Source organism: Aptenodytes patagonicus, chromosome 2 (genome assembly GCF_965638725.1).
Source record: "Aptenodytes patagonicus chromosome 2, bAptPat1.pri.cur, whole genome shotgun sequence".
NCBI classification, from domain to species: Eukaryota; Metazoa; Chordata; class Aves; order Sphenisciformes; family Spheniscidae; genus Aptenodytes; species Aptenodytes patagonicus.
The window spans coordinates 79,228,133-79,253,306 of NC_134950.1; the positions used below are offsets into that span (position 1 = coordinate 79,228,133).

Here is a 25,174-nt window from a genome sequence, read left to right on the forward strand (position 1 = left end):
CTGCTCATATGGGACTGATAAAATTTTCTAATGTGTTAGTCAATGCAGTTTCCATAATCCCAGCTCATGGGCTGTCCCTCACATTCCCATGGGAGTGTGTCCACAGCTTTTTAACATCTCACCAATCAGACATTTTCCTGATAGACTCTCCCTTAATTTCATTTTATTGTTCTTTGTTAGACACTTGTGAATCACACCAATCACTTTGCCTCCATTTTAGACCCTAATGCCTTCTAGATATGTGCAGGCTATTACCAGCTTCTCTTACTTCTGGCCTTGCCAGACTGAACGTACCTCAGCCTCTTTTCTTCCTTACAGTATAGCCGTGTCTGGTAGATTTACTACCACAAGTATTTACACTGTAGCAAGACTGAATAGCCTGTTTATCGTAGTGCTCAAAGACATACTGTATTTTATGATCCGTTGTGATTTGTCTCTTACTATCTTCCCTTCAATATATCGAGGCCACTCTAAGCAGCATTTCCATGGTACCTTTTAACAACTACTTGTATGGGAGCTTTCAAGTAACCTCAAATTAATTGTCCTTCACTTAGCATAGTTTTTTTCTGGTTTACTAGAACTTTAATCCCAGAAGAGAGAGCTGTGGGACAAATGGGGGAAAAAAATAATTAGAAAAATAAGTTGAAGTTCTGACAGAGTGACCATTGAGCAAAACAGCTCAAATTCTGTACTCTACAACTGGAATGTGACTTATAAACTTATGATTTCTTATATTAAAAATTATGTGTATTTTGCCATGAAAAGTTATAATCGAGTAAACACATTGTGGGAGATTGTGGCTTTTAGGGTTTGGGCCTACACAAGAGGAGGAAATCAGGTGAGATAGGGCTTCCTGGTGACATGAAATACCTCGTGTGGACTTCTCAAGGCTAAGACTTTTGGAAAAAGATAAACATCACATCCACCTGCAAGAAGAGCAAAAAGGAGGATCCAGGTAAATGCAGGCTAATCATCCTCAGTCCCTGGGAAGGTTACAGACCAAATCCTCCAGAAAACAACACCCAGGATATGAAAAACAAGAAACAACTGGGAATAGACAACACAGACTTGGTAAGGTTGAACCATGCCACCTGAGAGCTTGCCATGAATACAGGACTGGTTTGGTCAATAAAGGAAGAGCAGTGGATGCTGTTTACTTTGACTTAACAAAGCCTGTGACATGGCTTCCCACAGTGTCCTTAGAGCAAATGGGGTGAGGAGGACTACAAGGACCACTGGCCAGACTGCCAGGCACCACACTGTGGGCTGTGAGAAGCGGTACCGGGTCCAACTGAGGAGCAGTTGGTTACTAGGGCTGTCCCTCAGGGACTATGATGAGGAAAACGCTAACAGTCCTTGTTAACACACACACGTATGCACACCTGCACCTGGAGGGGATCCACACTGTTTGGAGGCATCTGCGGGTCAGGCACTGGGGATGAGGAGAACCTCCTGGCAGCAGGAGCAGCTCTCCAGCAGTACCCAGGGACTCCAGTGGCACCAGGGAGCAAAGTCTTTGCTCAGGGAAAGGACAAAAAGCAACAGACACCAGCTGGAACATGGGAAATTCTGACTTAATATATCAGGAAAAAAAATTTCACTGTGAGGGTGATAACTAAAACTCAAAACCAGACTGGACAAGGCACTGAGTAACCTGCTCTCACTTGACCCACTCTTCCAACCTTAATATTCTCTGATTCTATCAGATTCCAATTAACTCTAAGTAATTAATTTTGGTTTAATTTCTGGGGGAAAAAATTTCCAGTATTTATTATTTTAATTCCACAACTGAATGATAATTCTTTTTTCCCCAGAAAATCCCATAGAACAGAAATTCTGTCTTTAAGCAGTTCTAATCACAGCCATATCTTGCTAATTCCACAGCTAACACAAATGGGATTTAGGATTTTGAATCTCTGTGGAGAGAAAAAGTAGCTACAAAATTCAGATCCTGGTTCAGCATTCAAGTGCCCTAATCAAAAGCGATTATATTTTGGGCTTGGAACCTGTTTTTTCTATAAATTGGACTAGTAGGAGAAGAAAATCTTAGTAAAAGAAGAATTTTTTTAAAGCAAACTCCTTACGAATATATTAAGCTCTTTGAATTATTATGATAAGGCTTTCAATAGTTGACTCAATACAGAAATTGAGACACCTGGAAACAGAACAATTTTCAAGGGATGAGTGTTTTTAGAATAAAACAGTTCCTGTAAGTGTTTCCAGCTGAGCATCCCTGAAATTGTAAAATATACCATCTCTCATTTATCAAAGTAGTGAAATGCCAGGAAAGGAGCATAGAATGAGATATTTGCCATGGTCCCGGACCTGTTCATAGATTATAAGCATGAAATGTGAGTTAAAGACGCTTTAAAATATTTTGCCCCATTGAATCTCTGAAAGAGGACTATGACAGCTACTTTCTGGGGGCAGAAAGGGAAATCAAAGCTGCCATTCATTCTTTTTTCTTGACAAATGGAGCAGAGAGAAATGTTAACATATTAATTCAGATTGCAATAGGAAGAGAAACTGTCATCCTGAATAAAAATGATTATCCATTTTGTCCAATATTCTGACTCTTACTCAACATTTCTAATGCTGGCCAGCCAAGATACATCACAAAATAATGCAATAAACCATTATATTAAAAGTATGTGTTTACCTCAGGCAATTCTTCTTTTTAAAATTATCTTTTCCAAAAAACCCATATGTTTATTATTTAAAATGCTCATTGAGAAAGGTGTCAAATGTCTTTCTGAATCATCTTAAATTTCAATCTTTGTGACCTTGAATTCTGTCATTCCTTTGTGTTTCAGGTAAAAACCAAAAAACTTGTTTATCTGTTTTGAATTTACTCTATTTGATGGTACTGGATATGCTCTTAAATCTTCCTTTTGGAGAGAGGTTATAGAAGTTTCCAATCTACCTTCTGCATAAATAATCTCAACCTTTCAGTCTCCACTTATAAAAATCTTTATAGTCCTAACCACCCTCACCACTTGCCTCAAGTCCCCTTATATTACCACTGTATCAGTCTCAAGAGATATTGTGTTCAACACGGCTGTCTATCAGATGTGGAAACACTACTGACTTATACAATAGCATTATGCATTCTTGTACTGATCTGCTTGCCTTCTTTATGCATCATACCATTTTGTCTGACTGCAGCCACACTGTGGAAAGTAGCCTGCATCAGGCTTTCCACAATTGACTCAATATTGCTTTCAAGATTCCCAAGGTATTAAATCACTCAAAAAAAAAAAAAAAAAAAAAGCTAAATTCTATTCCTGTGTACACTTGCCATTTAACCCTTCATGTTTCTTAATTCTACATGCATAGTCTAATTTAATTTTCTTTTAACTAGAAGCTATAAAATTAATTCTTGCTTCATAAAGCTTGTAAGTAATTCACCACCTACATTTGGTTTGTATGTCAGGAGGCAAAAAAGAAGCACACATTTATGGGAAAACAGTTTCTGATTACCACTGATAATCATAAAGGCTAGAAGACAAGACCAGCTGACCTTTCTGTTATGAAGTCAATTTTTATGCAGAAAGCTTATGGAAATATTCTCATTAATAATTTAGATTGTAAAATTAAAAATCTGACCCAACTGTTAGAAGCTGTCTTGCTTGACTTACAATTGCAATTATCTGCAAGAAGTGCAATTATGTTCACAATTAAGTTGTCCTTTGCGATTCATCCAGACTCTCCTTTGTATTATGGAAAAGATTTTTGCCTCTTTCCAATTCATATAGTTAATATCAGGCGCAAGGAAACAGACCGTAAGTCCTAAAATTTGGGAACCAAGATTTTGAAAAGCCTTACCTATAGACTACTCTAGAATTAGGAGCAGAACCAAATATTGTAAGAATCTCTAACTGGATATTGGATGGTCTTTTTCTTCCCTTCTTTGCACTTCTAGAAAATAATGTAACTCTAAGCTTTTTTCATGGCACAATAAAATAAGGAAAAATGGGCTATGCAATGGCTATGTTAACAGCCAGGAGTAGACATTTTCAATTCTGCTTCTGTCATTTTGGCATTTAGACAAGTCATTTAGAGGAGGTCCAGATTTTGGGAAGATAATCCTGGAACTGAAATACCCTGGCAAAACAGTTGAGCTAGCTCACATGAAACTGGTTGCATTTGGAAGCAGTATATATTTGTTAGCTTATCAGAAGTTCTGTGCCAACAAGTAGTTCTAGGCTGAACTAGTGATCTGACATCCTTCTGCATTTCACCAAATGCCATACTGGCGTAGAGTCAGTGCTAGCCCACCAATCTGTGCACAGCATTCCATTAGAAGGTATAAAAATGTCCTTTATCTTCTTATATATTTGTTTACTCATTATAAAAAAAAATATAATATTGATTTTGTTTCCAGGAGGATTTTGAGGACTCATTTTCATGCAGAGCATTTGAATAAAAGGCACTTTGACAGTGTGAGGTATAAAGGGAATGCCTCTATGTGTTTTATACTATGATTGATTCTTGCTTATATGTAGTAGGGTCATGAGCTGTCTCCATACAGAGCTGGTCAGAAAAATCTATATTTTGGGAGGAATTTCACAAGAGAAATTCCCTGCTGGCATTTTTAGATATAAATCCTCCCATTTCCCCCCAGAGTATTTTTTACTTTAAGCATTATGAATATTTCTTCCAAAAAGTTGATTCAAATTGTTTACATCTTAAGAATTTCCTGTCCAGAAAAGCAAAGCTTCAGCAAAACTTACAGTTCCTCCTCCCTCCCCCATACACACTGCTTAATCCAATTAAGTGACACTTTTTGAAGGGAAAATGATTATTTTTTAATTAAAAATTCAGCTTTACATTCTGGGCCCTAGATTCCAGAATGGGATTGTGCATGGGCCTGAAGATCTTTGAGACAGAATAGTAGAGATTTAGGTAACTGTAGAGTTCATCAGTAAAATTAATATATTTTAAAGCCAAAGCATTGGTGTCTGTCAATCCTTAACCTTGTGGAGAATCCCCTTTACAACTCAGATGTCCCAAGCCCTTTTCCTCAAGCCAGACAGTTGACTGATCAGAGGATTTCCTTCCTTTATCTAAGACATTCTTATTGTTCAAGATTCAACATGTTTAATATTTTAGCACACTGAAGAGCACTGAAAGGACAGCATGAAGTATGTAACTGATTCCTATTGGAAAATCAAGAAAGAACCAACACAACCAGAAAAATGTGCTGGATACTCTCACCAAAAATCCCAATACCCAAACCCCACAACCCAAAAAACTGTCCCTAGAAAAACTACCAACAAACTTGTAAAGCAGCTGTGATCTACCTACAATAATGTGTAAGACACTGAAGAACTGGTAGGGCACCATAGTACCTAAATCTCTTAGAGGCAGGAACACTTTACAGTACTCTCACTCAACTGGTGGAAGAGGAGACACATCTGACCTTTACCGGCTAAATGAAAGACATAGCCATGTAAAGTGCTCTTGTGCAGAAGGAAAAGTGTAAAACATGCAGGAGTTAGAGGACAATAAACCTTCATCCATAAAATAATTTTCTTTACTGTTTCTTGCTGCACTGTTATCAAATCAGTGACAGAGGTCCATCCAAGCAACAACATTTGATCCTGGACATCACTGTTTGCATCCAGGATTTTCATTCAGGTTTGTTGCAGGTCATAAACACATTGTACAGACTCACATAAGGCACATAATTAAATGGCAATGGAAAATACATTGCTAGCATCCACCAGACAAAAGGAAAGAAACAAGACAGAGGTATAGCAGGTTTTTGTCCCCTTCCTTCCATTCTTTTATTTTAGTTTTTCACAAAGCACTACGACATAATCTGAAAAATGTATAGTGCAACACAAAACACATGTCAATTTGTTAATAAATAAATGAGCTGCAGTCTTTTTTTTGTTGGGAGAGGAGGAACAGTTAAAATGAGGAATTTTCCAGTCACAGTTTCACATGAAAATGACTGACACAAACACTTTAAGCACCAATCTAAAATACTCCACTCCTCTTGCACACTGATGCACCTTAATCCTACCTTCCACTGGGTAGCTTTGGGATGGCTAACTAGCAAACTGAGAAATAATTAAAACCAGGACTAATTTTTGGGTACTGAATAACCCAACTGAATAGAATACATTATAGTTATCAAAATAATGAACTGAATAGAATACGTTATCTAGATTCTCAACAGCTCATTAAATGGATATATTGCCTTTGCTGACAAGGGCTAAGCAGTTAGAGATGAAAATGTGGAATCACAGCTCCAACACTGCAGACATCTCTGCAGCAAATGACTACCCCAAAAAGATTGATTCCTGCCCCCCAACCTCTTCAACTTTTGTACAGATTACTAAATGAACTTGAACAGAGTCCATCTGAATCTACCTCACCCTACAGCAGTCCAGCATCAGAGTATGCTGCTGCAAAGATCTACAAAATAGTCAGAACAGGAGATTTTTAGTGTAAGAAAGAATCCAACTCAAAGTGTTTGCTCATTCTTTCCAGACATACCATAGCCTCACCCACATTACGAATATCGTCCTTTAATTTCAAGAACTTGCATTTTTTTCAAAGTTAGAACATACTATTACCTGTATTATACAGACAAATAGGTGAGCGCCACTGAATGCAAGCCAAATATTTCTTAGCAATTATACAAATTAGATAAAAACTAAAAAATTATATCCAAATTTTCCCTTCCTTTACATCTTCACAGTAATCCATGACTATTTATAGTAGACATTATAATTCTATCATATGAAGTATTAATTTAAGTATCTGTAATGCCCGTACAAGATACAAAGAAGGTAAACCAGCCTCTTGAATTCACATATAACTAATACTGAAATACACATAGCATTTCCTGACCATTTTAACCTTCTATTTAATGCAAGGATACCCAGTCTCATATCACTGGAAAAATCCATTAAGCTTTCTCATCACTCATGTCAAAATAACAGAAAATCCTCTAGAAGTATAAATGCCACACCATGCAACAGCACCTCATGTGTGGTAATAGATAAGAATTTTAGAACAGATATGCATCACAACCACTCTCTATTTTAAGGGTAAATTTGGGGAAACAAAAGAGTCCAAATGGCATTTAGCAAGTAAATATGGCAGTTGGAAAGTCAGTGAACTGAGATCTCTGCTTTCAATTTATGGACCTGATTTATAATCTTACCTTCCCAAACCTATTTGGCTGTTTTATCTACTTATTGCATCCTTAAAACTAGACTGCAAGCTGTCAAAGGTAGTGAGAATCTATTCTTTTTATCCTTACTATTAGTCCATAGGGTGTTTGGAGCAACAGGGCTTGACTTTAGATTGGTGTCGTGGTTTAACCCCAGCCGGCAACTAAGCACCACACAGACGCTCACTCCCCCCCCGCAGTGGGATGGGGGAGAGAATCGGAAGGGTACCACTGCTAGTATAATAAACAATAATAACCACCACAACAGTTAGGAAAAAAACAACACCCAAGTTGATGCTGAAGTGTTAGCTGATGTCAAAACACCACTTGTTGTTTTTACTAGTATGCAAATGTGTAGGCATGTAGCCATAACAGAAACTCGACTGAGTATATATTCATTTTAGAATGTAACATTTTTAGTGAATGGTACAAGCACCTACTCTGGTTATAAAAGTACTGTCATAACTTTCAATGGAGGGAATTAATTTTCTAGTACAAAATAGTTGGTTTTCTTCCCTTCTCTAGTCAGAAGCACACAAATAGTGCACAAGCATAACGAAATGGGAAACAATGGTGCTGCCTTCCTATCCATTACCCTACAGACCCCAAAGGGAACCAAAAAGAGTTGTTACACTGACAACCAAGCTGATTTGATGAATGGCCATCTAAACTAGTCTCGTCCTGACAGAAGAGGAGGACACATTGCTGAATGCACTGTTCCCATAATTCATAAATATAAGGTTTCGTTTCTTTCTACAGCTGTGACTTTCAGTGCCTATTACAATCTCTGTTGTTACATTTCTATGTTTTCTTCCGCTTTGCTTTGATTTATATCTCTTCTCTACATTTTAGGTGGGGCTGCTGCCAGCCTAAACCATACTGAAAAAGATGTTGGAATTAAGCACCAAGTATTTTTTAGCTTTGTGTGGTGAACTCTGCTGTGGTCAGAGCACCTTCTTCATGATGAGATGGGCATATTCTTTGGAAACAAATAAAAGACAAATATTCAGCCAGGTGGACACAATCCTATCATGCCCTGAAACGGAAAATTACTGTAATTTTGGGAGCCCTAATTCTCTGATTCTGAGTTTCTGCATGATTAATTTACATTAACAAATATGCTAATTTCAATTTCCAGGAGATCGTTTTCCAAATAGACATGCTTTTATTGTAGTACTATCTCCCCTGCAGTGATGCACCTTCAATGAATTGCCATGTGGAGGAGGGGACAAGAGAAGGAACAGTTGAAAAACAGGCACAGAATGGTGGCTACAAAATGGAAGCCTATTTGCACCTTCTGTCTGTATTCTTTGAAAGTACAAAAGCAGAGGAGAAGTACAGTCTGTCAGAATTGCCAAAAAAAGATCCCAACTGCTTTCATAGTGTGTGTGTGTGTGTGTGTTTATCTCAGACTTGGCAGAGAGAAAGAATACATTTGTACATGCACAAGCAAACATCCATCAGATACATCTTCTGCACTCGAATATATCCTCTTATTACAATAAGCAGCACACTTTTTGAGATCGGTTCCTTTTCTTTGTACAAGTGTATATCAGAAAAGATTTACAGAAAGCTATTAGAATTCAATCCACTGAATTCAACCTGTAGACTCAGGTTACAACATTTCGAGATTGAATCCGATGTAGACAATAGGGCTACAACCCACAGTACTCTTGCTGTGTTTGGTGAAGATTTGCTGAAAGAGCAGGACAGCAATACAATCTGAATGTTCTCTCTACCGCAGCACTTAACATTAAGTGTGACACTTAATGCTAAATATCTTAGCATTTTCAAACTAGACAGATTAAATATAGCAAGGGTCGAAGGAACTATATATTCAAACCAGGGTTCTCAAGTACTTCCCACTGGTAACTTGCTTCCCAGAAAGGGGACTTTTAAATTGTAGCTGTCCAGTTGTGTACTGCAGATGATTTTTGTCATGCAGCTGCTCAGTTTTCAGTGAGTGGCCTTTGGAGGGACTGTATAAAGCACTCTGGAACAAGCCTCCTGGAATTGCTCAGAGAAAACTCAGAAAACAAATGGAGCAAACCTCTTCAGCAGGGCCAAGGTTTCACCCTGATAGACAAGGACATTCTTAGCCACTTTAACTTTTACAATTTATGCAAGTATTAGCTTAATATGAACAAAGTATTTGGTCTAAAACATTGCAACTTCCATGATCAAGAATACTTTTAGACACTATCTCTACTGGAGTTATTCCATTAACAATAAAATCGTATCAGAGTTTGTGCAGGGAAACAATTCAAAACTGAAAGATGACTGAGTTCTGCAGGAGGCATGTTTTATTCAGACCCAAAGCTATAGCAAACAATTGAAAAATTTATTTGATGAATAATCTCTTTCCTCAGGCATTCCAGTATCTCATAAATAGTGGTATTAAACAGCTACGAGGATCTTGATTAGCAGAACCAACTGTTCCATTTTTTATAATGCCTCCAATGAATATGGTAACCTAGATAAACTGCAAAAATAGATCAAGAGACAGATAGAAAGAGAAAAAATGATATGGGTAAAAATTTCCACCTATACAAATGTCCGACACCAGGTCTATGTATCATAAAGTCCCACTTATATATTTCAAATGAGGAATTAACTGGCAACAGTGTAATATACAAATCTTATCAAGGTGTCACCTTGTGACCTATATAAGTTTATTGCATGAACAGTTAGCAAAAAGAAGTGTAGTCCTAAGTGCTGGCTGCTCTGCATACTGTCTTTCATACTGAATCTACTTTGGATGTTGTGCCTATAACTCCTAAAACACTTTTTTGTTAACTTTGAGAAATGAAAACCTTGTATTCCTGCAGAATGTTACTAGTATCGAGAAAACAGATGTGTGACTATTGATAATGTCTTTGTGGGGTTTGTAATACAAAAGAAATGTTTTAGTGACAGAGCAGAGACAACAATTTCACCAAAGGAGATACTTTTGAGAAGGTACTGGACACATAAAAATCTAGTTTCATGTGGAAGTATCAACCTCAAATACAGCCTTGCTAGCACAACTAAGTTGTGTACCACACCTTCTACATACGTACGGTATTTACTCATTAGATGAAACAAGATGTTAAGAAGACTCCATGAAGCCCTTTCGCTAAGCAATGTTCCATTTCAGAATGAAAAGTAAGTATACCTAGTCTTGATAAGCATTTCTTCAAAAAATTGACCATTTGCATTAAATTACTTACATAATTAAAGTTAAAGTATTTGTAATTGCTGGTACAACAACATTAACAAAGCAAAGTTATGTTTTAAAGTATTTGTGTGCACGTGTGTACATACACATACACTATCTTCATCTATAAAAATATACAAATATATACACACACAGGCACACTTAGGAAAAAATATCTATAAAATATATACTCCATCTGTAAGCTAAAGCAAGGCAAGGAACAACCAGAATTGACTTCGTATATAAAACTTAAAGACTAGCTATTAACAACAAATATTTTCTGACACCATATATGTGACTTTGTATTCATTATCTGAGTCAAAATTTCCTCCAACACATAGGCCCCATATTATGAGGGAGAGGAATAATCAGTTCATCTTGAACATGAGAAGTAAATGCTATCTTTGGAAAACTCCTGCTACTGCGCAACAGAAAGAGCATAAACCAAAAAGGATTTCACTATTTAAGCTAGGAAGAAAATATTACTATAGGTGTAGCAAAAGCCACATTAGTGTTACACCAGGCAATCCATCATTGCTGTTACACCAGGCAGCCCATTACTGTTTAACTTTCAGTTGCTTTTCAGATAACAGATGATCACATAATCCATATACTGAATACAGATTTTTGAAGATGTTGCAAATGTGAAAACAGTGGAATACCTCCAAAAAGTGCAATCAGGTCATTCTCAAAAGCAAGAAGTGAACACAGGAATACTGTCTGCCAGATCTCATTTATCCTCTGAGGAACAGTTCTACTTCTCTTATATTCTTTTCTTTTTTCCTTTTTTTTTTTTTTTTTTTTGGTAAAAATTACTTAGGAATCATTACAACATGAAATGGAAGACAAACAGTCCTGCAGAGTGGAGAACAAGACTCCTGAATATTTCATTAAAAGACAGGATTTAAAAAATACCATGAAAAATCATAAAGGCTGTCAATACCTTTTCCTTGTCTGCAGCTGTTGTAATAGCCTTAACAAAATACAGGAACTAAAAGAAAACAACAGGAAATCTTGGAGTGCAAAGGAAAGGTTGGAGAAAGAGAGACAGAAGGGAGTACCAGCAAGTCCGAGGGAAAACAGAACCTGTATGAAGAAACATACTGTCAAGAAGAAATCAAAGAAGGGCTTATAGGCAAGACATAAGAGCTACACAGCTGAGATGATTAGATCACTTGGTTCTCAAGATGTTAAGGAAGTTCACATTCTAACAATTACCTTTGGATAAATAAAACGTTCCTAGTGCGCCCTCAACTATCTGTATCCTTTGTCTTTCAGCTCGAAGAAATATCTGAGCATGGTGGATGAGCTTCCAAGCTATTTCATTTCTGAAACAAGCGCGACTAATAACTAACGTGACATAACCTAGATTATGACAAAGGCAAAGCAGCAGGTTGTTGGAAAGAGCAGGTTCAAAATATTCTCATACATCCACATCAGGCAGCAAAAGCTGAGAGATGTTAATATCAAATACAATTTTCTGTTTAGAAGGCATTTGAGATATGTAGAAATTCAATATATCGTCAACACCATCAAAAGTTACATGCATATCAGTTCTGGTGACCCACAACTTAAAAAAAAGTCTCTCTGATTATTCTGTTTCTTCTAGGCAGGATAGAAAAAGCATCATCTCTTCCATCATAAGATGGAGTGATGCAACAACTTTCCTCATTTGTTTTCAATTATTTAGAAACTGGACATACTCAGTAAACTTCAGACCACAATCTGAAGTCTGGATCTGTATCTATAGCACAACACATTTCTTCAAACATACCTTTCAGTCTAAATGAGATGCGTACGTTTTAAGAACAAGCAAAAATACCACATTACACAGTGAAGGAAAGCAGCTACTAAGTCACATGGGTGACCATTTATGAAAACGACTCAATTCCATCAACAGAACACATTCATGAGCAATTAGTATGATTTTCAAAAATAGACATTTCAGAAGGGATTATTGTTTTGTTCTCTGGTGTTCTAGCGCTTGTTCAGTTGAGCCCCTTTTTTGGCAGGTTCTTTACTGACCAATTTTTTGCCTAGAGCTGAAGGGAACAAAAGGCCTCTGTGAGGAAGGCAGGCAGGATTCACTTCTTTCATTTGCCAGCATTTTAGGAGATGAACATGAGGACAAGGAGGTGGAGAACAGGAAGTGGATCAGCTTCTTGGCATTGTAAGAGTACCTCCCTTTACTAGAAAATAGCTTCCCTTCCATTTTTTTTTTTCTAATACACCTCTGATGTCTGAGCCTGTCTAACAAAGAGCCCAAAATGTCCATACTGTGGATGAAAATGTGAAAAGGACCAGGCAGCAACCACAAGGAAAGCAACTGGTAGGGAAAATGTTTGGATGAGAGAAGAAAGTGGTGGGTGAAAAGAGTGAAACACATTTGAGGTAAGTGGAAGAACCTGACCATTTACTTTCAGAAGGACAGAAGGAGTTATGGTTATGCACTTACTAAGAAAACAAATTTATGTAAACCTTAAGTTAGATGATCGTATTTTTGAGATCGGATACCTTTTTGTGACTACTGATATTATAAAGATGCTCCATCCTCATTCTATGCTTCAGACAATCCTGAAAGGGTGACAAAAGGAAAAGGAAGCAAGATTCAGGGTTGAGGAGTATAAAGCTAAATAATTGGAAAAGGTGAAATTAAGTTTTCAACACATGCTAGGATCACAAGATTTCCTGTAAGAAACTAATTAAAAAAACAATAAAAAAGCTGAAGGAAAACATAATGTATCCAAGATTTTTAGACCAGCTATTTTGATGCTTCTTTTTCAGGATCTAGCGCTGAATTTAGGTGGTAGTGTCATCTATTCTATTAGACTATCAGAACACTGAAATGTATGCTGTATCAGTAGTTGGCAAAAATTTGAAAATTTTACTAACAGTCTTCATGTCAGCAGCCACTTCTTCTAAATAGAGCCACTGTTACTTATTGTCCAGTTTTCTACTCGGCAATCAAATCACATTTTGCAAGGTGGAGCAGTAAAATCATTCTTATATCCTTTTCAGGGATCTGCTTGGCAGAGTGCCATGGGACAAAGCCCTGGAGGGAAAGAGGGCCCCAAGAAAGCTGGGTAATATTCAAGGATCACCTCCTCCAACCTCAGGAGCGATGCATCCCAACCAAGAGGAAGTCAGGCAAAAATGCCAGGAGGCCTGCATGGATGAACAAGGAGCTCCTGGACAAACTCCAACACAAAAAGGAAGCCTACAGAGGGTGGAAGCAAGGACAGGTAGCCTGGGAGGAATACAGAGAAATTGTCCGAGCAGCCAGGGATCAGGTTAGGAAAGCTAAAGCCCTGATAGAATTAAATCTGGCCAGGGACGTCAAGGGCAACAAGAAAAGATTCTATAGGTACGTCAGGGATAAAAGGAAGGCAAGGGAAAATGTGGGCCCTCTCCAGAACAAAATGAGACACCTGGTTACCCAGGATACGGAGAAGGTGGAGGTACTCAATGACTTTTTTTCCCTCGGTCTTCACCGGCAAATGCTCAAGCCTCAGCGCCCAAGCCACAGAAGGCAAAGGCAGGGACTGGGAGAATGAAGAGCCACCCACTGTGGGAGAACATCAGGTTTGAGACCATCTAAGGCACCTGAAGGTGCACAAGTCCATGGGACCCGATGAGATCCATCCGCGGGTCCTGAAGGAACTGGCGGATGAAGTTGCTAAGCCACTATCCATCATATTTGAGAAGTCGTGGCAGTCCGGTGAAGTTCCCACTGACTGGAAAAGGGGAAACATAACCCCCATTTTTAAAAAGGGAAAAAAGGAAGGCCCAGGAAACTACAGGTCAGTCAGTCTCACGTCTGTGCCTGGGAAGATCATGGAACAGATCCTCCTGGAAGCTATGCTAAGGCACATGGAGGACAGGGAGGTGATTCGAGACAGCCAGCATGGTTTCACCAAGGGCAAGTCCTACCCGACTAACCTAGTGGCCTTCTATGATGGAGTGACTACATCAGTGGACACGGGAAGGGCTACAGATGTCATCTATCTGGACCTCTGTAAGGCCTTTGACACAGTCCTCCACAACATCCTTCTCTCTAAACTGGAGGGTGGACTGTCCGGTGGGTGAGGAGTTGGTTAGATGGTCACATCCAGAGGGTAGTGGTCAATGGCTCAATGTCCAGATGGAGGTTGGTGACGAGTGGCATCCCTCAGGGGTCCATATTGGGACCGGTACTGTTTAATATCTTCATCAATGACATAGACAGTGGGATCGAGTGCACCCTCAGCAAGTTTGCAGATGACACCAAGCTGAGTGGTGCGGTTGACATGCCAGAGGGACGGGATGCCATCCAGAGGGACCTGGACAAGCTCAAGAAGGGGGCCTGTGTGAACCTCATGAGGTTCAACAAGGCCAAGTGCAAGGTCCTGCACCAGGGTCGGGGCAACCCCTGCTATCAGTACAGGCTGGGGGATGAAAGGATTGAAAGCAGCCCTGCCGAGAAGGACTTGGGGGTACCGGTGGATGAGAAGCTGGACACGAGCCAGCAATGTGCGCTCGCAGCCCAGAAGGCCAACCGTATCCTGGGCTGCATCCAAAGAAGCGTGGCCAGCAGGTCAAGGAAGGTGATTCTGCCCCTCTACTCTGCTGTGGTGAGACCCCACCTGGAGCACTGCGTCCAGCTCTGGAGCCCTCAGCACAGGAAAGACACGGACCTGTTGGAGCGGGTCCAGAGGAGGGTCACAAAAATGATCAGGGGGATGGAACACCTCTCCTGTGAAGAAAGGCTGAGAGAGCCGGGGTTGTTCAGCCTAGAGAAGGAAAGGCTTCAGGGAGACCTTATTGCAGCCTATCAGTACTTCAAGGGGGCTTATAAAAAAGATGGGGACAAACTTGTTAGCAGGGCCTGTTGTGACAGGACAAGGGGGAATGGCTTTAAACTAGAGGGGGGTAGATTTAGACTAGATATAAGGAAGACATTTTTTATGCTGAGGGTGGTGAAACACTGGCACAGGTTGCCCAGAGAGGTGGTGGATGCCCCACCCTTGGAAACCTTCAAGGTCAGGTTGGACGGGGCTCTGAGCAACCTGATCTAATTGAAGATGTCCTTGCTCATTGCAGGGGGGTTGGACTAGATGGCCTTTAGAGGTCCCTTCCAACCCAAGCTATTCTATGATTCTATGATTCTAATTTTACAGGGAAATGAAAGAAGGGAGTTCCACTTAAAAACTGACATTGCGATATAACTTCAAACATATAACAAATACTCTGTCAATCCTTACTTTGTAATTACAGGAACTCAATTTGTCGTAGTGGATTAAAAGCTCCTCTCTAAGAATAGAAGAAGCCACTTGGTCACCTATCAACAGACATCAAATTCCACTGTTACCCATGTGCAGAAATCAATAACACCTTTTACTGTAGCATATTTTCTGCAAAGGCTCCAGACTTGTGTCAAATGCGCCAGGAGAGGGAACATACTTCCCTGGATAGACTAACTCCAACTGTTAATTAACCTCTAGGAGATGTGCCTGCCTTTAGCTTCCAGGTATTTGTTTCTCTTATTTCTTCCTTTATTCCATTCAGCACTTCTGCCCCTATAAAAGTTCGAACTAAACCTTAACAGGCAGTATTCTCTACAGAAAAAAAAACCCTAGGCTTTTTAAGCAAACCACTTCTCTATCTTCATTTTGATACACTACATTAAGTGAGCCCTGATGGTGCCTTTTTAAGGACTTCACCTCCAACCTCCAATATTAACGCTTCTCTGTTCCCTTTCCAAATTCTCAACTTTTCCTTAAAGACATTCAAACTTAAAAACATGGACACAAAAGTTGTACGTGGCATTGTAGCATGTCTCATCAATTTTGTACTGATAGTCAAAATGATCTCTTCATGTCCTTTTGTACATTAAATTAAAACATAAATCGTCTTAGCCATACTGTCTTAAAATGCTTTTTCACTAGGATTAGTAGGTAACTTTCAAAGTCTGTTTTCCAGGCTATAGATTTCCCCATTACATAGATTTGCCCAGCATTTGGCTTAATTAAAACACACTTTATTCAGAGTAATTCAGCTTTTCAAGTGATCTAACTCACTCTTTAGGACTGGTCTGACTCATTGCCATTCTACCAATCCCTTGCAGCAGTTGTTTTTTTGGTTTTTTTTCATAAGCAAGATTATATTTACTTCAGTATCACTGATGAAAATAATCAAAAGGCAGAGTTGAAACCCAGTGAAAATTCACTGAAAGCTCTTCAGTTTGATGTTTCTCTATTGATGACTGCTTTTTTTTTTGTTAGCTACAATTTCTTAATTAAATTAGCTGTCAGATATGCTTTATAAGTACTGTATATTGTGGATCTCTTAAATCCTAATAGGAGCAATGTAACATTTTGCCCAATATCCTTCAAAATGGCTAACACCAGCTGCTTCAGAGAAAGGTTTAAGCAACCATAAAAATTAGTTATGCATCAACCTGCTTCCACTCCCAACATTTTCAGTGGCTAACTTATCCAAGAAGTTCAAAGACATATAAGCTTTAATAGCACTTCTGTTACTATAGCTATTGATATTATATATACACTAATAACCACTCTTTGGCTTTTTTAAACATATTACCACAATCTTAGTCTCCATAACATTTTATGGCAATGAATTTCAAATGTTATGTATCACTGCGTGAAAAACATAATTTTATCCATTTTGAATTTTCTACAGTTTAGCTTTACTGTATCTCAGGTTCCAACTGTATTTTACTGCCAGAAGAGATTAGATCCGAAGTTGATATCTCCCAAACATTTCTAAGACATAGAATGTTACAAAATTAATTCATTTGGCTCTTCAGCAAGATATCTGAATATCTTAATTCTGCAGTATTGGTCCCTTAACGATCCAATGAGCCCACTCTCTAACCTATTGCCTGTTTTTGCATACGCTCAGAATATTTTGTTATTTATCCATGGTTAGCTAGTCACCCCTTAGACTTGCTCTTAGCTCTTCTGATTATTTTTGTACATATACTGCCTGCTGTAGTTTATGATAATTTTATTGGACTCCATAGAGTTGGTTTCTCCATTTTCTCAAGGCTATTTGGCTCAAATGATCTTGTCATATAGTCATTGCAAGCTCAGTCTAACCTTTTTTCTGCATGCTCTGTATACATCTATAAAACAATAACCATCAATCATGTGCCTGAGCTGTGTAGAAATTAATTATGCACATCTGTATTATAATACATGCATGTATTATGCATGTATTATGCCTGCACACATAGGCATTCCATGACTTAAAAAGAAAATGTTAACTGTTCTCACCAAAAGGTGAGTTTTATTCCAAGTTTTTTTCATTGGAATAAAAGTAAAAATTATGAGTAAACCTTCCACAAAGGAAACTTAAACCACTAGAAATTACACAGTTACCAATATTAAAATTGTTACAATTAATTTGATTAATGGACTGCTACTTACCTCTAATATTTGCATTTAGAAAGGGTCAAATAATTCTGGGTTTATTTTATGTTACTGTGGTGCGTTGACCCTGTCCAGCAGCTAAGCACCACACAGCTGCTCACTCACGCTCCCCCTCCTCCAGCAGGATGGGGGAGAGAATAGGAAGAGAGAAAGCGAGAAAATTTGTGGATCAACATAAAGACAGTTTAAGAAGTGAAGGAAAAAGAAAGAAGAAAAAACAAAAACCAAAAAAACAAGCGATGCAAAGGCAATCACCCACCACCTCCCACAAGCAGACTGATGCTCACCCAGTCTGGTAGCAATGGCTACCTCCCAAAAAAAACCCTCCCCTCAGTTTTTATTGCTGAGCATGACACTCTATGGCATTGAATAACTCTCTGGCCAATTTGGCTCAGCTGTCCAGGTCATGTCCCCTCCCAGTTTCCTGCTCACCCTCAGACTACTCACCGCAGGGACGGGGGGCAGAAAGGGAAAAAGAGAAAGTCTTGACACTGCAAGCACTGCTCAGCAATAGCCAAAACACTGGTGTGTTATCAACACTGTTTTCATCACAAATCCAAAACACAGCACCATAAGGACTGCTATAAAGAAAATTAACTCCATTCCAGCCAGACCCAGTACAATAAGACACTGTAAAACATAACTAGAAATTATGAAAGCTCTGACTTCAGTGAAATACTGTCATGTTTTGCTGAAGTGATGTCTCTTGCCTGTTTTTGGCATTGGTCATCAGCCTAAATCATGTGCTGATTTTTGCAGTCTCATTTAAGACGGGACATGCACACGACTCCACTACACCTCCTGGTCTGGGAGACAAGAGACAACATTTTGATTTCTACACAATCCTGATGCCTCAAGGGCTCAGTACCAGTAAAGGATAGCCAATACCCCTGCTTGTGCTCAGATCCGTGCTTTGTCAAAGCAGCTCTCTAATCCAAATTCTTTTACAAACCAAATAGCAGCATTCTGTGATCTTCTCAATAACCCAACTGTTTACTCTAGGGGGTTTTGAAAATTCATTTGACTACTTTGACAACAGAAAGTTTGACTGCCTTTGAATCTGCTTTCAAAGACAAAATTATACAGGTCAAGCTATTGCCCATGGAGTATTCTGGTTAGCTTTGACAATGATGGATACCTTTCATGACCATTTCCCAGATCCCTTATGCCTACACTTCACAACTGTCCTTAATGATGAATGACAGTCATCTGCAATGAATGACAATTTTCCAGTACAGAACTGGCATTATCCTTGCATTTTCTTGCTATAATTTATCAGACTGAAAAATACAGAGTCTCTGATTACTAGATTCTTTATTAATGTAATAACTTGAACAAATACTGTTATGTGTTTTGAAATGTGGATGGTAAAAGATATCAAGTTGTTAGGTACAGTATACTCTGTTTTCATTACTTTAGGAACTGTAAATCTTACTCTTTAATGAAAATGCAATGTGGAGAAGACAGACTGTTTTGATTTGAAATTTGTTCGAATATCCTAGCTGAGCCTTGAAGAAATACACAACTGATTGATTGTTATAAAATAAAGGGATATTCAAAGCTGTATTTTGAATGGAAGTCTTGTTCTCACCACTCACAGGAGTGAATATTTTATTTGTTTAGTGAGGGGGTTTTTGCTATATAGTTACATCTTCACTTATTCAACAGGGACTGAAGTAGTCCAGCAAAAAGACCATCTGGAAAGTCATCCAGTCAAGTTTGCACTTTGTGAGAAAAGGTCTCCTCTTTGGCCACAATTCTTGGCACTGATTACTCATTACTGGCAGATCCAATTGAATTTATCTTAACAAAAAATGCAAGCTTGGTTCAAAATTATTATTTCCATTACTGTAACAATGAAGGTCCTCAGTCTCAGACCAGGACCTCTCTGTGCCTGTGTTCTATAGGAACAAAACAAAAAGGACTGCATATAGAATAAAATGTTTGACATCTAACCGAAGAAGATTATAATCTAGATATAAATGATCAAATAGAAAGAAACACGGTATGTTTAGAAACATGAGAATCCCAGGAACAATGAGAAAATATTTATGAGCTTGGTGGGCATTGTCATTAGAGAACTTGAGCCTTGCATTTTGAAAGATATCACATTAGTGACTTCTAAGAAGAGCTTTTAAGGAGAACAAGCTTCCTAAAGTTTCAGAAATGTTAACAAGGACCTCCTCCCAGGCTTGCAGGGCAGGACAATAGAAAACATGAAGAAACTTGTTTTAAAACAAACAAACATGTAAGGGAAGCTGAAATAACATGCCATTTGAGAGGACAAATGATCTTCTACTATGGAGGGCAACAGCTTTTATTTATTACTTGCACATGTATGGAGATGAATACACCTTTCTAATAGCTTACAGATTTTATATCTGTGGTATATCCCACCAATATTTATCCATTGTCAGTATGAGTCAATGAGGGTAATTAGTTGCCAGGGACTGGTAGGAAGCAGTATGTTAATGCTGATGCAGTGAGAGAATGCTTGTGTGCATGTGTAGACATAGTAGAAGGGTGGGACATATAAAAACCTACTACCCAAGGCGGATCACGTCACACGCACAAAAAAAGAATTACCAGATGGTAGCAGGCAGTATTCTCCATTTGCTTGTGCATTCCTCAACTTTGGGAACTTTGTGCATGTTTATCTTTGCCTTTGTGATCTTTAAAAATCCGGCTGCTTCAGAAGGTACCTAATTTTGTACTTACAAGCTGATTCAGCACCATTTGTACGGTCCAGGTGTGCTGCCTGTGGAACATAGGGCATCTTCTCTGAGTCCTGCAGTAGCTTCAGAAATACCTTTCATGAAATCAGAAAAAAATAATTTAGAATCCATTTTCTAAAAGCTGGGGGGGGGTTATATATATATATCTATATCTATATCCCAAATCATCCAGATTGTCAGATATTAGTAGTGGCTGCTGTAGCCACCCTGCTGGAATGACTATAAAATTAGTCAAGCTCTCCAGTGAAAGAATCCTGGGGGTAAGGGGAAAGGAATAAATGCCAATAGATGCAAAAGCACCTATGCAAACCATTGTGGGCCCATGCACATTACTATCTGCAAAGATTTTTCAATAGACTGGCTGCCCTTCATTGACATTTTATGCTCCTAAGCTGTGGCATATGTTGGAACTCAGTTACTGCAGTTTTTACCAAGGGCATATTGACAGCTTCAAGTCTCTTCTTATACTCTAGCTAGAAATCTGTGGGCACAACTGGATCTGCTACCAAAGAGTTCTAGTTGCACCAGTACGACTAAATCTAATGTACAAAATCCAACAGAACCTAGAATCCACAGAGCTCTGGGAAGTGTCCATAGATTTATGCAAGCAATAATGCTATTGAAAGACATTTAAAGCACAATGCAATCATCAGGCACAGTCAACATTAACAAAGTACTGTCTAACTAATACTATGGAGAGGACTGGGTAACTGCATGTTTTGTAGCAAAACCATTAGCATGCATACCCCAAATTGGGAGAAGATGATAGGATTCTGTTACCTAAAATCACTGTGGGAAAAACTGAAATGATTTTTGTATAAAAGTAACAATCTAAAAATCTGCACTAGAGTAAAATTGTAAGGGTTGAATCTTCCTAAGCAGGGGGATACACATCAGAAGGGAGTTAAAGATAACATTTAAAAAAAACCAGCAGAGTTCACCAACTTTATAATCATGAGATCTATTTAAATGGTATATACACTTCGCCAAATAGATTTGTGTTCGACCTACTTCTTGCTTAATCCTGTTTCACAGTTCTGTCCACATAAAGTAATCTGAATTTCATAGAGATGTATTTAATTTATCAGTCCCTCAGCCTTGCAGAAGCTTGGAACAGCTTTCATAGTGAGTCAGTTATTAACATTCACCCCACCTCTTGTAAGCTCAAATGAAAAATAAAATTAACATTTTCTTACCTTAACCCTAACTGCATTTTAAACAGTGATCTAGGAACTTCAGATAAAAAGAAATAAAAGAAAAATTAACAGAAAATACAGCTACCATGAGCATCTCTAATTGAACAGCAAAAGTACAACCAAGTTTTGTTTTCTTTTGATGAAAGCCTTCTCTTGCTTTCTCTTCTCTGTTTGGGTTGAGCTGCAAGACTTAGATTATAGCCACACTGCGACTTTCAGAAATCATTAAGAAACCATTTATTTCTTCCCACAAAAGAACCTGATATCAGCTATAACACAAAATTCCTCATTTCCAAGGAGCTCATATGATAGACAATAAAAACGAGTCAATTTGAAGTACTTCATAGTTGTGGAAAGATATTTCTTGACTTGCTAAGGCCTGACTGTTACATAAACTGTATTTTGCTTAGTCAATATAATTGCTGTTTAACAGTGGTTATTGATTGCATTTGTTACCTGCCAACTTTCAGGGAACACTTTTGGCCGTTAACAACTGCAAGGCCAGAAAAATTAATACTTCCTGAAATTTCTATATTAGACCCCGGAGGGAGATCCTGACTAACCAAAGCCACATTCTAATTTGTTGCCTTGGACCTGCTTGCTGATGGCTCCTCTGCACACCAATTCTGTCAAGCAAACCAAACTAAACTGAACCAACTAAAACCACAAAGGAACTGCTCCTCTTGGGCTAGGACAAAGGCTACACTACAAAATGTTGCCTGCATGTACTCAGTTCAGTGTCAAAATTCGTGCTGGGGTTGCAGACAGACGTTTTGTTCTTTAATCGTGTTATGTCACTTGAAGAAAGGATGTAACTATACCTTAAAAAGAAACAAAACCACCAAATGCTTTTCTAATACATACTGCGTCTACTGTAACTTCACTGACATAGCTATTCTCATACAGCTATAAAGGCAGAAGGCCACCTGCATTGCCCAGTCCTCCCCATAGTATCCAGGCAGCTCTCAAACATCCCATTAAGAATGGGAATCATTAGGGACCATATTGTACAGAAGAAATGACAATTTATCTAATGTCGCACAGGATATTGTGAACAGAAGTACTATTAGCCTAATAATGTTATTAGCAAAGTACCCTCCAAAAGACACAGATCTGGAAAAGTCAGGATTAGGCACTGTGACAGAGAGACAATGTGTTCTTGCCATACCTAAAAGACTGGATAAATTCAACAAGAGAAGGTGTTTTCTAGACCTCAGCAGAGCATCCCTTTCCCTACATGCCTTAGCAATTCCTGCTTAATTTCTGCTTTGGCTAGCAAGTCCATATCTGACCAAGGACTTGTCCAGATGGCTGGCTGTAGGGGAACCTGAGGAAATAGATATTTCCTGCACCCCCTCTAAGCTGTACTAGGCAGCTACTTCCTGATTCTTTCTTTGGGACAGCATCATAAAAACAAGCCTGGTTCACTGATACAGTGGCACAGTATCCTTGACACTTCACTGCAGAGCGTGGGGACCCTGTCACACCTTAGTTATCATTCCTGAAACACATCTTCACCTGAAAAGAAAAAGTGCAGAAAACGTTTACATTCTGCATAATTTAGCATCACTGATTTTTCTTCAGTAACTGAGCAGTACCAGGGCAAGTATCCCTGGGAAGTTTCTAAGTTTTAAACCTACACATGTAATCTATATTTTACCTTAAATAACTTCCCTATGTAGGAGCCAATTTTCCTCTTACTACATCTTCTATTCACATTGTTTTTATATTATCTTCCAGGAAGTCCATGTTCAGTATAGCCTTCTGTATCTACAGGCATGTTTCACTAAGTAGAACGATGCAGAAGCAGTCTTAGAGCCATTCACTGTGGATGACTGTTGACTGAGGAACTTTCGCAAGCAGGTCAATGGTTATCCGCTTAACAGGAACACTTCTGACTGTCAAAGTTAGATACACACACACAGAGGGACACAGACACTTGGCACAACTCAAAGCCACAGGAAGAAACTCTGTATGCTTTTGAGGAAAGTGCATAAAATAGGTAAGGAGTAGCATGGCTCACTTCCAGCACTTGCCCCTGCGAGCTTGCTCCACGCCAGGCACTGAAGGACCACCTCGGCCGCTCTTGGGAATGGAGAGAGCAGGTGGTCATGCTGGCTGTTGAGAAGGACTGTCCTACTTCCAAGCAGTAGCCACTGCCCTGGCTGCTTCTTTCAAACCACCACAGGAAGTGCTTTTTTTCCTCTAGGAAAAAGGTCTGGCCAGATGGCAATAGTACAGTGAAAGACATTAATATGATTGTGCCATTATTAGATGTTGTTAGAGCACTCTCAACAAAACTGAACCTCATTAGAAGCTACATAGTGTTTTAAGGCTAAAATATTTCAAGGAGATATATGGCTTTCCCTGGAAAACTTTGGGGGAAACTCTCTGGTCATTTCAAGGAAGAGAATTTAAAATAGTACTCCATTAACAGATATTTCAACACATCTTATTTTGCAAAGATGTTTCAATGGTTTTGTTCCCTCCTCAAAGCAAAGCAAGAAAGCAGTAAGCTTTGAAACCTCCAGTTGCCAGAAAGCGAAACATCATCATCCAGAGAGCTCTCAGTATACACTTAATTTAATTAACCACCTTTCTATCCTCCTTTTGGTTCTGCTAACACTCTTTGGATTACAAGAATTATAAAGTACACAAATACAAATGGTTGGGAAAGATATTTAAAACCTAAAATGAAGCAAATATAATATTAGTGAGATTTCAAAGTGTCAGGAACTGATTTTGTTAGAACTTCAAGATTGCTTTGAAGTACGAATAGAAGCCTGGTTTCCCTTGAAGAGTAAGGTTTTTGGAGAGTGCAAGTGTCACTCAGACTGAAAAAGAATAATGGTGAGTGTATGGGAGAACAAAAAGAAAGACTAAAATAAAAATTATAACACATTTCTTCCTTTAAAGTCAGAGTTCTTTGTTTCCAGGTTGAATTGTTTGAATAGACTAAATAGTGCTATTATGTGCTATCCATTTAGTTGCCAATGCAAAGAGGCTTTTGATAAGAAAATGGAGAATTGAGGTTGTAACGACTAATGATGAGCTGCAGAGATGACAGAAATCACCCCAAATTAATGCATTAAGTCTTCAAGCTGAAGAATGATACATCAATATCTAATACCACCTTTAAAGCTTTTTTTTAACCTCCCCTGCAGAAAACAACCAAAAGCAAGCTCTCAACTGAATAACAGATTAAACACACTGAGGACGCTTCCATGACAACTTCACAGTTACTTTACAGATGCCAGTTCTGGAAAGTCCTATGATATCCCACAGGGACGTAATCAAAAAAGGTTCTCAATATATACATTACCTCAGAATCTATAGAGTTTGGCAGTGAACAGTATTCTTTCTTATAGCATGTTAATCACCCTATACAATTTGAAAGAAAATAACAATTTTTCAATAAGCTTTTTCAA

General features: G+C 38.6%; 1 protein-coding gene across 1 annotated transcript in view; it reads right to left on the bottom strand.

Moving 5' to 3' along the window:
- The window catches only part of ABCA13 (ATP binding cassette subfamily A member 13), a 208,376-nt gene that overhangs the window by 79,501 nt on the left and 103,701 nt on the right, over positions 1-25,174 (bottom strand). The window contains exon 36 of the mRNA XM_076330301.1: positions 20,534-20,624. Coding sequence (XP_076186416.1) covers positions 20,534-20,624 — 91 coding nt within the window. The remainder of the gene's footprint in view (positions 1-20,533; positions 20,625-25,174) is intronic.